Source organism: Corvus moneduloides, chromosome 1, assembly GCF_009650955.1.
Source record: "Corvus moneduloides isolate bCorMon1 chromosome 1, bCorMon1.pri, whole genome shotgun sequence".
Classification (NCBI taxonomy): domain Eukaryota; kingdom Metazoa; phylum Chordata; class Aves; order Passeriformes; family Corvidae; genus Corvus; species Corvus moneduloides.
In genome coordinates this window covers 154,895,321-154,910,934 of record NC_045476.1, presented here as the reverse complement: position 1 = coordinate 154,910,934, position 15,614 = coordinate 154,895,321, and the positions used below count along the sequence as shown (strand labels likewise).

At 44.5% G+C, this 15,614-nt stretch overlaps 1 protein-coding gene across 20 annotated transcripts in view; it reads left to right on the top strand.

Moving 5' to 3' along the window:
- Positions 1-5,568: 5,568 nt before the first annotated feature.
- MTSS1 (MTSS I-BAR domain containing 1) overlaps positions 5,569-15,614 on the top strand; it is a 126,479-nt gene continuing 116,433 nt past the window's right edge. For 9 of the 20 annotated variants that reach the window (XM_032133008.1, XM_032133065.1, XM_032133113.1 and 6 more), the window contains exons 1-2: positions 5,570-5,982; positions 6,114-6,282. In XM_032133008.1, coding sequence (XP_031988899.1) covers positions 6,211-6,282 — 72 coding nt within the window. In that variant the 5' untranslated portion in view covers positions 5,570-5,982; positions 6,114-6,210. Of the gene's footprint in view, positions 5,983-6,113; positions 6,283-15,614 lie in introns of all 20 variants that reach the window. The other 11 variants (XM_032133105.1, XM_032133095.1, XM_032132999.1 and 8 more) reach the window with 5 other exon arrangements.

Sequence of the window (15,614 nt, the reverse complement as noted above, 5' to 3'; positions counted from 1 at the left end):
GAAATTTTATCCAAGTTAATTTAAGGTATGACTTCAAGACGCGTCAGCTGAACAGCTTTAGAATGTAAAAGTGAGGCCTGGTTTTGTGGAGTGAATGTGTCCACATTCCTGATACAAGGTAATGAAGCCAGTTTGAACAAGGGTTCAAATCAACAGTTCTGTTTCTAAACCCATGTCAGCTGCAGATGAGAAACAGAAGGTATCTACTGGGGAATGAGCATGGGAAGGGTTATACAAGCTGCCCCTTCTTTGTGAAACACAAAGAGGCAGGATCCTCCTCTGGGCCAAAATAATCTTTCCTTGTAGGCTTAGTTTTCGGCCAAATCAGGTCCCTGTGTGACCCATCCCATGGGTGCCTGAGTTGGTGCTGGTGATGTGGGATGGGGCAGCAAGGAGGCCGTGGGTGGGAGGTGACTGTGGAAATACAGTCAGTGCTACTGTGGACTTGCATTGGATGAAAGCGCCCACATAACCCTGGCCACAGGACCCCCTTGACCATTTACTGAGGTTGATCATGGAGGAGTTTTAAAAGCAATGACAGGAACATTGCTTGGAAGGAGGCAATAGACCTGAGCTCCTTTTCCAAATCTACCAGCCTCAGATGGCACATGTGAGCAAGGACATCCCACCTTCCTACTACTGAAAAATGTGGTCCCTCTGTAAAGCCCTTGATAGAACACACAAACCCCAATTTTCAGATTTTGTGCCTTGTGCATGGAGACACCTGGGGGCAGGACTTTTTTCCCCTATTTGTTTGTGAGGGGGAAATGGAAGACAAGTTTAGTCCCTTAAAAATAATCATCTTGTCCTCTATGTGCCCTGAATAAATGACATCCTGTGTTGAACTTTGCTGAAAATGCTTTTTTTTTTCCTTCTGAGAGAAGCTGAAAATGAGACTGCATTGATATTTTGCTGCAGCGTTGTTGCCTGTAGGTAGGCTTTAGATGGAGCCGTTCTATGGAAATCAATCCTGGTACAGCAATAACAGCTGTTATTTTGCCAGCACACAGCAAGCAGAAACAATTGCAGAGGTACCCCCACTACAGCAATGCTACTTGGTAATTTAAAAACAGTGCAAGACATAAAATAACCTGGATAAAGCTATTTTTCCTGTTCTGAAACCACAGACTGTAAACACACACTCATGAAAAAAAGGGAATTCTTCTTCGCCTCTATGTATGGCCAGTGAGTCATATAATATTTATAATGCTGTTGGGACAGCTGTGTGAAATGGATTCTGTTTGGTTTGCTCCATTTTTTATCAATTCCTTTTGTCATCTTTCTGTGTTGCCTGCTATCCTACCTCTCTGTCCCATTAGGCACTGCAAAGTGAGCTCATCTGCTTCCATGGACAGAGCAAGATTGTACCCTGTGAGCACCGTGAGGACTGGAGGTATGTGAGAGACTCCATCTCTTGGAAGCTCTTGGGCTCTTTTTTCTTAATCTATAAATAGGAAAACATCATCATCCTTCAAAATGTAAATCATTATTAGAAAGCCTCGAATGGGGACAGAATATACTGGTTTCAGAAAAAGAAAGTATTCATTTGCTTCTCAAGTTTATTGACATATTTTATGAAGGCTCAAGAATGAAAGATTCTGTGGCACTATAATGGAGTATTATAATATTAATTTGCATCAATTTCTTAAAGACATAATTCAATTACATAGTTCAGCCTTTAGCAACCTATTCGTTTAAAATCATATCTCTTTTTGAACTGTCAACCACTTGGAGGAACAGCCCTTGATTCTTTCTTGATTGTATGCTAGATGAGGCAATTTTTCCTTGGGGAATAACATTAGCTAAATTAGGAAGACTGTAATTTAAAGGTGATTAAGTACCTTTTGTGATTGTTGTTTTACAACTTCAATCTGATAACACTTAAGTGCATGTGTAATCTAGTCTTCCACAGGGCTACTCTCATTCATAAGTGGTCTTAAATCCTTTTAAAATCAGGACCTAAATAAGTACCACAGTTAAACCTTTTGTGGCACATTGACAGAGCATGTATTTGTTCTGATTCCAATGACATTTCACAGTTGTGCTTGGTGCATAAACAGTAGGAATTCTTTTAAAAATTGGGATTTTCATTTTACAGAAGGAAAAAGCAAGGAACAGGAATGTGAATGGATACATTCTGGTCATAAGGCAAGTCTGCTGGAACACCTGGGAACACGCTGTGGACTCCTGGCCCTCATGCATTTGTGTCCAGCTTCACTCTGGCTGTACTTTTTGCCTTGGTGCTCAGCATGGGAGGAGCAGAAGGAACCATCGAGTCCAGGCAAAGTGACCAAGTCATTGCTCAACCTGCCCACTGATGTTTGAAGAAATTCCTTCCTAACCATCAGCTTTCTTGGGGTTTCAGTGGAATTTTTGTCAGGAGAGCACCCAATGTGTTGAAGGATGTCAGAACATGGGCTACTATTGCACCATTGACAAATTTAGGGTTGACATCTGTTGGGGGCTGCTGAGCAAGATGCACTCAGCTGACCCATTGTCAAGAAGTGGTGCTGGCATTTGTCCATGCACCAGGATATTTTACAGAATGTCATCACTTGGTAATGAAATGCTCCCCAGTAATGATGGCTTACCAACACAGAAATAGCCTTTGCCCATAATAAAGTTTTGCAAATAATGCTTGCAGGAAGTGATTTGCTAGGAATCAATCAAGCAGATCCCAGAAATAATGTGGCAGATGGTAACCCGACATTACTGCAACATCACCAAACTACTTCTTACTCGCACTTTAAGCAACCATTTGGACTCAGGTCTTCAAAGAAAAATGTTCACTCTCACTCTACAGCTGGTTGAAACTGAATTGTCACCCCACAAAAAATTCTATCCTTAGAAGTCACTAAAAGGCAGAATAAAATTAAAAATCAGAAATGTCCTTCAATGAAAAAGAAAAAAGAATTCAGTTATCAAGACTCTATTTTGATGCCTTCAGGCTATGTGCCTGTTCTTTATTTTTAGCTGTGTTAGGCTACAAACAAAAATTTTAAAATATAAAATTAACACAATCTTTGTTCTAAGTGATATATATGAAGAAAATTTAACAAAATAGATTTGAAAAAGAAAATGCTGGAAAGAACAAACACCTTTCTCTTTGCATTTTGATTTTTTGTCCTATGAATACAAAAATTTGTTGAAATCATCATGTCTCCATTTTTCATGCCCTAGCACCTTCTGACAGAAGAATATTCCACCTGAACTGTTGTAAGGTATTTGAACCTTGATAGTGTGCCCCAGCCAAACCATCTTTAGCTATTCTTATCAGAGCCCTCAGAGTGGGACCAGGCTGGAATTACCCTCACTGGCTTCACCTGGCCTTTCCACCTTCAGCTGCAGCACATCAGCCCCAAGAGGGTTTTTAAGCTCCAGTCTGAAGGTTCACGGGGGAAAGTGAGAGGGGAGGGATAGGCCTATAGTTGCTTATTGGTCTTTGCTGTTTTGTTGTTTGGGTTTTCTGGACTAACTTGGCTGCTGATCAATGGATGGGTTTTGTTGCTGTCATCATGTCAATGCTGCTTGCCTGGATCAGAAGCCCCACCTGTTAGAGCCCTCAGGAATTCATCAAGGACTGAAAGGGAAACTGTGCTAAATTGGAAAAGAATTGAGAAAGAAGAAGCTGAAACACTAAATACCAAGACAGCAAGGAATAGATAAAAAGGACTGTGCTGCACTTGATTAAAACCACTCATATTATCAGAAAAGTGTGTGTGGAGCTCATGGACAGAATAGAGAAACCAATCAAGCAATGTGAAATCTCATACACAGCAGTTGCAAAATGTGTATGTACTGTATTATGGATAAGTTGTAAAATGTATAAGTAGAGTATCATATAAAGGTTGTAAGATGTAGAAGTAGGTAAAATGCATAAGTACTGTGTTATGTAGAAGTTGTAAAAAGTATAAGTAAGTAAGAAAATGTATAAGTAGAGTGATATGTGTAAGATAAGTAGGTAGAATGTATAACTAAGCAAAGTGTTTAAGTAGGGTATGATGTCAAAGTTGTGAGATGTGTGAGTGGAGTATATTTCAAACAACAAGAAGCTTCTGTGAAATCATATTGATTCGTTGATCAGAAGGCATGAGTTCCCACACTGAACAGTTTTGATTAGGTCTCTCTAGGTTGTGACTGGCTATGCTTGAGTTACAGTGGTTTAAAAAGTTACTCATCATAACCAGTAAGGTGCACTTTCTTATTTGCAAGGTAAAACCCATTTTCTTACATTGTATGCCTAACCTACTTGTTATAATTGATTGAGATGTGAAATTATTACTTCATTTTTCTGTTGTATACCTGCATATTCTTTCATCGCTGTATGAGACTTGTTGCATGCTACAGAGCAAGCAGCCCTGTTTTATTTACTATAGTATCAGTGCAGTCCTTAAACAACAGCTTTTCTTACAGAAGATTTTTCACCCTCCTCTCCCACACACATTGTTGCACTCTGAAACCTTTCCAGAAATGAGGTTAGCCAAGCCACTGTTTGCACTAAAAGAAGGATCATCCCAGAAATGGGGTGGCTGAAGAAAGCAAAGTAGGCCACCAACTTTCCCTGCCGGATAGCTGGCTGTGACTGTATCCCAGAGGAACGCTGTCATGCTGGTTATGCGACAGCACCTGAAGCTCAGCATGAGATGAGCAGGTGTCATTATCACAAGCCCATAGGGACATTTATTGGGCTTGTCTTTGGGAGTGAGGGTCATGCAGAGCTCAAAATTAAGCGCCTGGTCAGACCCATGCGGGTCAAAGCAGAGGAAAATTGCTGCTGCAGCCTGTGCTGCTATGGCCCTGTTGGAGACAGGGCATCTGTCCAGCCTTTCCCCTCAGAGATAGATTAACAAGGAGGATGCAATCCCTCATATGCCCCTACCTCGGTACTGGCTGAAATGAAGCAAAATACATTGGCACAGACACTGGCTCTTCTCAGGCGGAGTTTGTAGGATAAATTTTAATAACTCGAATTCTTACATTTCCATCTCACCCTCGGTGTGTTTGGCGTGTGCTGCCACGTGCCGGTGTCGCACACGTGCAGGTTGTGAGCCACCGCCTGTCTGCGTGCAGAAAAAGATATTTCGACCACAGTGTTTTGCAAAATCTGGCGAAATGTGAAAACTGAATTACTTTAAACCCCCACGTTTCATACAACCCACTCTCACAGTCTTGCCTATCGTCTGGCATTTGTGGGAGAGGATGACTGAGCAGCCCCACAGCTGCTGCCGGCTGTACTCCCCAGGCTGTAGCTTTGCTGAGGGCTCTCAGCTCGGTATCGGGGGGCTCAGGCAGACGCCTGTCATCAGAAACAGCCGAACGTCGGCCATTTCGGCGAACGTCAACAGAAAAAACCAGCTTCTTCGCCGAATCCTAAACATGCAAGTCAGTTCCTGCCCTGACGGATGGGACCGGGACCGGGACCGACGGACCCCTCGGGGCCGCCCCGTCGGCAGCGGGGCGCGAACCCGCGGTCCCCAGACCCGCGCGCGGCCAATCGGAGGCCGCGCTGGTGACGCGGCGGGGCGGGCGGGGTGCTCGGCGCGGGGGCGGGCGCTGCCGCCGCGGGAGCGGCACGGCCGGGCGGAGCGGGCTGCTCTCGGAGAAGGGCAGGCAGCGGGTTGGGTGCTTTGGCTGTAGCCTGGTCCGCTGGGGTTGGCAGAGACTCCTCCAGGCTGCTCCACGAGGACCGGCTTGACGCTCGAGCCTGTTTTATAGAGAACAATTTTTTTTTGCCCCTTGTCTTTTCGGAGTGTGCTTCGCCCAGCGCCGCGGGCGCCCGCTGCCCTGAGCGCTGCCGTGCCGGGAGGCGCGAGGGGCCGGGGCCGCGATGCGCTGAGATGGGGCCTGTGGCTGCTCCCGCATGGGCTCGTAGTGCCCGCTCGGCGCTGAGTGCCCGGGTGCCGGGGAGGTGCGTGTAGTAGAGAAGCGCCAGTAGCGCTGGATTTTATCCCGTTGTAGAGGTGCAGGCAGACAGGGGTTCAGGTGTGTTGGGGTGGTTTGTTTTTTTCCCTCTCATTGCCTACATTAGCTTGTTTGCCCCTTCCCCCCTCCCCGCCCCTCCGTTTTGGTGGTGATTTTTTTTTTTTTTTTTTTTTTTTTTTTTTTTGGGTGAGGTGGGAGCCCGGGGTATCTGATTTTCCTCCAGCTGAGCAGTGCAGTTGCAGCGGTAGCGGTGAAATCCTGCTCCTCCAGTGAGCTCGAGCCAGGAAAATGGAGGCTGTGATAGAGAAGGAATGTAGTGCTCTCGGAGGGCTCTTCCAGACCATCATAAGCGACATGAAGGTAAGAGGCTGAGGGGTAAGGGGTGTGGGGGAGCACAGGGGAGGGGAAGCCTCTTCCCACCTGGCCCGGCGAAACTTCGCCCCGGGCGGTGCAGCCGCATCGGGGGCTGGCGGCGGCTCGACCTCCCCCGCGGCGCTGGGGGGACGCTGCCCCGGGGCTGGGTCCGCGTCCCCGCCGGCGGGACCAGCCCGGTAGAGGGGCTCCTTGGCTTCACACCCAGGGTTTGGGGCTTGCGAGTTGGTTGCAGGACACCACCTCTACCTCCCTCCTCCTTCCCTCTTTTCTCTATTTGTCCTGCTCAAATATGCAAGCTGTTACCTTGCACCAGGGTCAGCGATTTCCAAGCCTGCCTCTTTATTTTACAAATATTTTTCTTCTCCTTTTTTCTCCCCTGGTGTGGGCTGTCAGATCGGTAGCAGAATGAATGCAGCGGGGCGGGAGCGTGGTGCGGCGGAGCCGGGCACGGAGCATGTCAGCCGTGGGGTGGGGCTGGGAAGGGCAGTGTGAGCATTTCGGTGCCAGGGTGATGGGCGCGATGGCAAAAAAATCTCTGCCTGGAGATGTTCAAAAGTTGATGTGTGCCTGAATTAAAATTGCAGCTCAGTCGTTTATGTGGTATTATTTTCACGCTGTATATGCTCGTGGAGGTGGCATTTCCTTCTTTCTGTGAATGGTCCCTCCACCAGCCACCAGAAGCCTGACTGTGCTGATCCCGTCTCTGCCAAAGGGTCCCTTTGAGAGAGGCGCTCCCAACCTATCCTTGGCAGCCAAGGGCACTTCTGCAGGGTTTTCTTTGGGTGAGCGGGTGCCTCCCACCCTTCTCTCGTGGAAATAAAGAGCGTAAAAGCGCTGCTGTGTTCTGCCCGTCATGTCTCCCCCAAACCCCAGGGCTCGAGGCGCCCAGCCTCCGGCATACAGCCGTACTGCAGAATACTGCAGTGTTCCCCTGGACAAGGGCAGCTTGTCTTCCTGCCTGGGCCGACTGGGAAGGATGCCGTTGTGGGAGATGTTGAGAGACGTGTCAAATAATGGGGGACTGCCGTAATTTAAAGGCGGCAACCGTGCGTGCTGTGCTTCTCCCAGCCAGGGGCACGGGATTTCTCTGGGTGTTTTAATCCATGCAGGGCTGGTGAGCAGCGAGGGCTGCGGGAGAAAGAGCTGCCGAGTAGTGTTGGAGGACAGGGTCTGCTCTAGGAGGGAGCCTGGCAGAGGTTAATGGCTTCTAGTGTATTTTTTTGCGGGGGGGGGGGGGGAGGGTGTGGAGAAGCTGTTTGCACTAGAAGTTTTTTTTTGGCAAGTGTTCATATGCACTTTCCTCTCAACAGATCTTAGGAGACATTTAATTAAAAGCGTGGCTTGTCAAGAGCAGGTAGATTGCAGAGAGGAGGGGGGAGTCTGTGTATATCTGTCAGGATAGTGCTGCAGACCTGGCAGTGGTGGTCCTCAGGCTCTCAACCCCCTTGGATTTTTAATAATGACTGCACTTTAAAATGAAAGAAACCCCCCCAAAAGCAGGAAACGATCACAAATCTTGGAATCACTTTAGTGGGCAGTGCATGGAACACGCAGGAGATGTTCTGTTCCAGATGAAGTGTGGTTTTGGGTTTCATCACAGAGGGACACTGAGTATGTTTATTCTTTCCTTCTTTCCATAAGTGGTGCATTTGGTTTTTCTTGCTCTTAAGCCAGTGGGCCTCTGTGGATTCATTTTTTTTCTTCTACACATTGCTACTTGCATGGGAATGCTGCTCATCAAAAAACATGTTGACATGAGCTTATGAAGATGGGCACAGGTGTGAATATTTTTTTCTTAATGCTCTGTAGTAGTGGAACCTGTTTTGTGAACTGAGGGGGGAGGTTTGGAAGAAATCACTGCAGATCTTTAGCAGCATGGTAGTTGTTATGGTTTAAAAAAACTGCTCATTATTTAGCATGAGTAGAACAAAGAATTTTTACCTGTAGTTTGGTTTGATGCAGCTGATGCTGTACTATTCATGAGATGCACTAGGATTCTTTGTGAATTGTGCACAAAGGAACACAACAATTTCTAAGGAAAAGTAGCTATTTTCTGATAGTTAACCAGAACCTTTCAACTAATCATACCTTTAGTAGTAAAGTGAAAATTAGCATTTTAAGTGCTGTTTCACGTAGTCAGATCTGTGTGGGCAGGTTTCTGGCAGGATCTTGGAGATGTTGCGTAGGGGTCTGCCCACGCATACCCAAGTGCATTATCTGTGCCTATTTCTCATCGCAGGCTGTGATCAAGGCCCCACATGCCCTGCAGTGCTGAGGGATTTGATGCAGCATCCACCTTTTTTTTTAACTAAATGGTTCACAGGTTCTTTTATCGTATGTATTGCTCTACCTTAAACTTTGTTGTAAAGATGGTAGGGTTAATGAACAGCTTAAATTACTCTGAAGTCTTGCCAGTGGATGCAGATGGGTGCTGCAGCTGAGGTGATGAAGATGCAGTACATGTGGACTAATTTTTCTCTTTGTTCACAGTAACACAGAACTAGCTCAGGTGTACCTGTTGTTAATTTTGAGCTCTGCCTGATCTTGACAAGGGTACAGAAACTGGGATTATAATTCTGAGCAATGTGATTGTTTCCGTTTGTCTCTGTATACTGTGTTAGATTTGAAACTTCATAAGGGTAATATATGTCAGTGTGACTAACACATCACATTTTGTAACAGCAAGATTGTCTCTTGCTGGCTGAGGTCTGTGGAATGGCCTTTAATGTTTTCTCCATATACCACAATTTTCTCTCCACTCTCTACCAAAAATATTTTTGTGGCTAATACTCAACAAAACCTGCTCCAAAACAACTCAGCATAAAGTTAAGTGATTTAGAGAAATGATGTTATTGAGTAAATATAACAACAGTTAGTAAACATCCTGTTTATACAGCACATTATTGTACATCATAGAGTCACAGGATATTCTGAGTTGGAAGGGACTCACATGGATCATTGAGTCCAGCTCTTAGCACTGCACAGGACTCCCCCAACAATCCCACCATCTGCCTGAGAGATTCATCCAAACGCTTCTTAAAATCTCTCAGGTGCTGTGACCACTTCCCTGGGGAGGCTGTTTCAGTGCCCAGACACCCCCTGGGTGACAGAACTTCTGATGTCCAACCCTGACACAGCTTCATGCTGTTTCCTCGGGTCCTGTGACTGGTCACCAGAGAGAAGAGATCAGTGCCTGCCCCTCAACCTCCCCTCGTGAGGAAGCTGTAGACTGCAATGAGGTCTCCTCTCAGTCTCCTCCAGGCTGAACAGAACATCTGGAACTTCAATCCCCTGACAAGGGAAGTCCATTTTTTCCATACAAAACAAGGGTCAGATTTGTTGAGTAATATGGTGGTGTACATGATGACAGGGTTGTTTATGAAAAGTCCACAATGGGAATTGTACTTGGCTGTTGTGCTCTAGAATTGGGTTTCTATGCTTTGAGATTTCAGGATCTGATTAAAGAATCATAAAGGTGGGAGCGTGTCTGCCCATCCCATCCTTATTTTGATCCATTGTCACAGCCCTGGTGTTTCCTACGATACATCACTGAGTATGTGGCACTTAGGATTTGTTATACTCTTATGCAAGATGTTTTTCAAAGCAATCAAAGTTTATAAAAGCAAAAATAAAATGCATGTCCCCTCAGAGGAGTAGTCCTGTGTGCTACGTGCAAACGCTCTGCAGCTTGTTTTTGAATGCTGAGTTTTCTGTAGCTCCCTGTGGGAAGGGAGTATTTGATCTGAATGGTAACTCTTTTCTGGCAATTGAGAAATGAGATTCTGCAATGTGCTGTTAATTTCAATATCTCTTTTAGTGTAAAGCAAATCATTGCAGTTAATTTTTGGGAGGGCCTGTTGCGGATGGGTTTCAAAAGAACTTGTCTTCTCATGCAGAGCAGATTTTCTTTAATGCTGCTTTTCCTTCTGAGTTGATTTTACATTCCTTTTAATCACATTGTTCTCCGCCATCCTGAAGAAAAAAGACAACACCTCTGAAAACATTGAAATTGGCTGTGTTTGTAGTTCATCACTTGCTTGATGGTGTTTCTTTGGCTTTTAGCTTGTTGTTTATTTGTCTTGCCTCTTCTGCCAGCATGTGTTTTGACAGAGCAGGGGCTTGCTGTGTATGCACAGCACCTGACACCTGTGCGGTGGGCATGGGAGGAAGATGAGTAATGAGCATTTGGATGAACACAGGTTGTCTGTGGCTTCATTTATACCAAGTCACAGGATTTACTAAATTTTTATGGGTCAAGTGGGTGTTACCACTTAGTCTCATTCATCTCCCTGCATGTGAGGGATGTGCAGGTATTGTCCTGATAATCAACAAAAATCAGGTTCCCAAAGGAGGTGTGAATTTTTGGAAAATTTTAGAAACTCTTTTATTATATGTGTATGTGCCGTATTTATATTTGTTTAGCTGAAAGCGCAATAAAATAAACTTTTTGCTTCTGGCAGTAACCTCTGCTTTAATACTCTAGAGGAGGTGAACCCTTAACTCCATTGCTGCTGCTGGGACTCCCAGCCTAGGCAGTGGTGCACCTTTGCCTTCAGTCCTGCAGTTCTTGGTCAAAGCAGAAGAGAGAGACGTGAACATATGGGCATGAGAAACATTTATGTTTTTGCAGCCTCTTATCTCCTTTCAGGAAGTGACCAGTGAGAAGCAGCATTTTAATCTTGCTTTTGTAGAAGCTGGGACCCGGGGGTGGCCACATCAATAATTAAGAGTTGTTTGTTAAGTATCCCTGATTGCTTGTGAATGCCTTGTGATATTCACACAAATAATATAAACTCAGTGGAAAAAAGTATTTGATGGAACAAATAGAACTGCTGAGACAGTTACTACATCAAGTACAGCTGCAAGTCCTCAGCCTTTGTATTAATCCAAGGGACAGCACACACGTAGCAGAGAACCTGGGCAAATTTATTTTAGTGTGACATGTTGTAGTGCAACAGCTCTTCCCCAGCTGTGCTTTATTTGAAGCTTGAGATCTCTGTGGAGGTTAGGAATGTTCAGTTGAATGATTTTAAGGGCTTGTTTCAATCCAGCTGTTAAGGATGATAACTATTGTAAGGAAAAATGAATGTGTCATGCATTGTGACCGGCACTGTTTAACATCTTCGCTGGTGACATTAACAGTGGGATTGAGTGTTTCCTCAGCAGGTTTGATGATGTCATCCAGCTGTGTGGTGCAGTCACCATGCTGCAGGGGAGCAATGCCATCCAGAGGGACTTCGACAGGCTTGAGAGGCAGGTCTCTGTGAACCAGGGAGATCTTATTACACCTTGAGTACCAAAAGGGGTCTACAAGAGGGTTGGAGGAGGACTTTTGACAAGGGCGTGTAGTGACAGGACAAGGGAGAATGGCTTCAATAAAGATGGCAGTGTTCAGTTGGATATAAACAAGAAATTTTTTTACTGTGAGTGTACTGAGAACAGGTTATCCAGAGAAGTTGTGGGTGGGTGCCTGTTCCTGGAAGAGTTCAGGGGCAGGTTGGATGGAGCCCTGAGCAACCTGGTCTACTGGAAGGTGTCCCTGCCCATGGCAGGGGAGTTGGGACAGATGATCTGTAAGGTCCCTTGCAACCCAAACCATTCTATGGTTTTGTGTGCAACAGACAGGCTTGGAGAGGAAGCACACCTGCCATGTTGCACTGGCATGTCCCTTACACAACAGTCTTTAGGACAACTATCTATCTCGAACCTAGCAAACTAGTGTTTCTTCCCCTTCACAAAAAATCTTAAATGAGTTAATTTGCTGCTTTTCTTGCCGCTTTTTTTTGTTCCTTAAAGGTTTTACCACTGAGGCATTTGGAGCGTAGCTGGCTGCTCCGGTTTCTTACCCCCTCTGCCTCCCGACAACCTGCTTGCTCAGGCCGTTGGTTTGCATACACTGGGTTTCTTGCCTTTTCCAAGCAGCTGCAGTATCTTTCTGTAAACATCTTGGAGGGGGAGGGATTGACATGCAGCAAAGTCTGAAGATGGTGCAGGAAGAGAGCCACTGCATGCCTGCCTAAATGCTGGGGTTCAAGGAACAGGGCATAGCTGGGAACATACTTACTCACGAGTAGTTTATTTTTTAGGAACACATGTTTGCTTGATCCAAATACTCGTGTGAGTGTTAACAATTTATACAACTGCTGAACATTTGCTACGTAAGTGTGTATGGGGCTGGCTTATCCTGTGACATACACCCAGGGCAAGGATTTTTAATATCTCTTAAGAGTACTCCTCTTAGACCTGGCAGGATGCCAAGAACTGCATAGTAAAGTTTGTGAGGTTGTAAGTGTGGAAGGAGTTGTGCAGTGCTGCATGAAACACAATTGACTGAACAAATGTTGGAGAACAAGAAGTCTGTGTAATTACAGGCTTAGTGCTGGTTAATACCTAACAGAGGGTCATATTCAGTGGAGGTTACTGCTTCCTTCCTGAGCTCTGAGTTTGCATGAACTGAACCCAAATATTTGTTGTAAAATACCTGAAAAGCTCAACTTTTTTTTTGCCTTTTTTTTTTTTTGAAGTACAGGAGTTGCAAGAGTTGGTGGAGTATTCTTGATGAATCTCTGAATGGAAACTTGTGCATAGCAGCATGCTATGTGTTTTCAACTTCTGAAGAACATTTTTAAGGTTCATGGTCTACCCAAAGACAGTGTGGTCTTGAAGATAAGCAGAGAGCAAAATAGGAACTAAATCTAAAAAAGGCTTTTTGGTCTACTTTAGAGCATGCGAAGATGACTACAGAGAAGTTTGAGTTAGTATCATAAAGGGGCTACTCTTCAGAATGAAGTAGTCTCTTTAGGCTACATATATCTTCAAGGGTATGTTTTCAATTTGAAAATTATGTCTACCTTGATACTGTAAGGTGCCAAGCACTACTTTGTTTGCTGGGATCTGTGCTGACCTTTAAGGACATTGATGGAATTCTTCCTGCTGGGCTGAGATAGCTTGGATGCTAAGATGTTTGGAAGGATTGGAGACAAAATGTCTAGTAGTTTTGTGGCTAAGACCATAGCAGCTTTCATCTTCAAAGTGCTCTCTGTGTGACTTGGCTCCAAAGAATGGCTCCCGTTTTACAGAAAGGCAAGCTATGGCTGCAGGTTTAGTGACTTCTACTCCCTCCCCCTAGGACAAGAAGAAATTGGGTGCATCTACAACATGGCGTTAATGAGGGGATGTTTTTTAAGCTCCCAGTATAATAGGTTTCTATTCTCACATACATAACACTTTGTTTTTACTGATAAAGATGTGTTGCTGTTCACCACTGTGATAACCCGGTGTTTGTAGGCAGAAGAGATGACATCTACAAATTACTATAAATTCTGAACAAAAGTGTCCTGAACTCCTCTTCTGTAACTGAAACTACAGAACCTCTCTCAGTTTTTAGTGGAGAAGCCTGACTGGAACATCTTAACCATAAGCTGATCATGAATAATTTGTCTGTTTTGTGTGAGCTCGTACTTTACACTCTTCTGGTCAACAACCATAAGTGATGTGTAGTTGGTTTTAATCCTAGGATGCTAGCTGGAGTACGGTCGTCCTTTAACAAACCACTCTTGCGGGAATGAGCTTGTGTTGGTGTGTACAATGCTACTGATGAGTGTATAACTAGAGACACTTGGTTCATGGTACAGAAAGGTTCACATTTGTTCTCGTTTTGTCTTCCACATGAACTACCACCGTGCTTCTCACCCAAGCATAAGATATATATTTTTTTTTTTTTGCCACAAAAGTCACATGTATGCTGTGTAGTGTCTCTGAAGCCCTCTGTGTAGAGGCACAATTCGGGATTTTTTGTTAATAAAGCTGTATTGGTGATGTCTCCGAACATCCATGTACCATCTGTGAGCACGCCACATGGATGCTCATGGATGCATGAGCAAACCAGGGGTCTGATTTGGAGATTGAAAGGGATTATTTATCTTCTCATGAGTGAAATGGAGAGAAGGTAGCCTGCAATAGTGTACTTGCACTTCACTGTCTGTCAAGAGGCAAAGTTAATTAAGCATTGAAAACTTGGGTACCTGGCTGCTGCCTTTCTCCCAGTGAGATACTTTTGTTGTCAACTCAAATGCTTGTTAGTACTTTGGTTCCTGGAGATTGACATTACTGCTTGTGGAATGGAGGTTGTGTTGAGTGGGTGGTCAGAAATTAGGGTTTCTGCTTGCTTGGGAAGAAGTGATGAGACCCCAATGGGGTTGGTGTTGTTACAAACACAGGGCTGTTGGCTTGAGGCTATCCTGTGTAGGTATTAACTTGAATGACTGCCTCCTGATATTTTAATTATCTTTGTTTTCATCCAGCTGAAATATTGTAGGTTTAGAAAATAGCTTCTGAGTGTGAACAGTGGCCACTTAATGATTGAGTGGATCCAAGGCAGTATTGATGAGTCTCTGAGGAGAAATTTGCTATTTAGGCTTGCAAACTTGTTCAGACCTGTAGGGAAGAATGTGGAACTATATGCTTCCTCTGGAAGACTACTTAATGTCCAGCTTTTTTAATGTGGCATGGGATAAAAGGTCTTCAGAAGTGTGGCTAGTTGTTTCCCACCGCCCCCCCCATCTTGTGAATAACTTCCTATGTTTAGAGAGGGAGAGACTGTTTATGCATGATGTATTTTCTCACAGTATGAGTCTAACTTTTGTTTGCTAATTACCCAGTCTTGGATTTAAACTGTGAAGTGACTGTTTTGGAGCTGAGTTTTTTTCATCTTACAAACCATGAAGCTGAGCTGTGGACAGTACAGATTTGACATGGTCCCTGTTGACAAAGAAGGAGGCTCCTAAGTTGGATTTGTAAGCCAGGATGAGTTTTCATGGGTCCTTGCTGTACTACAAATTAAAGTCACAACCATAGGGCAACTGGTATCCTCCACTGGAGATGTTTAAACATAGACTAATGCAGTGCAGGCGTTATTATAATACAAATTAAAGGCTCCAGAGCTCTGACAACAGAATGGTACCAGACTTAGGTTCCCTCCCCCTTTAAATGGTGTAATAAATATGTGTGTTCTTGCAAAGTAGTGCTGCATTTCAGCGCTGCTACTAAGGGAAGTGGGCATTCTTTAGAGTTCTTCAGATGGTTTAGGAATGTAGAAAAAATGGGTATCTGTGGTGGTGTTGTTGTTTGGGTTTTTTACCCCAGTGGTGTGAATACCCTTTTCTGGACTTCCTTGTGTAAGATTTAGACTTGATTTTTTTCATGCCATTATCTGTTTTCTTTATTGTCCTAACGTCTAAACACTAAAAACTAAACAGTTTTGAAAATACTAAACAAGTGGTTCTGTGATACATAGAAGTATCCAGTTGACAGTTTTT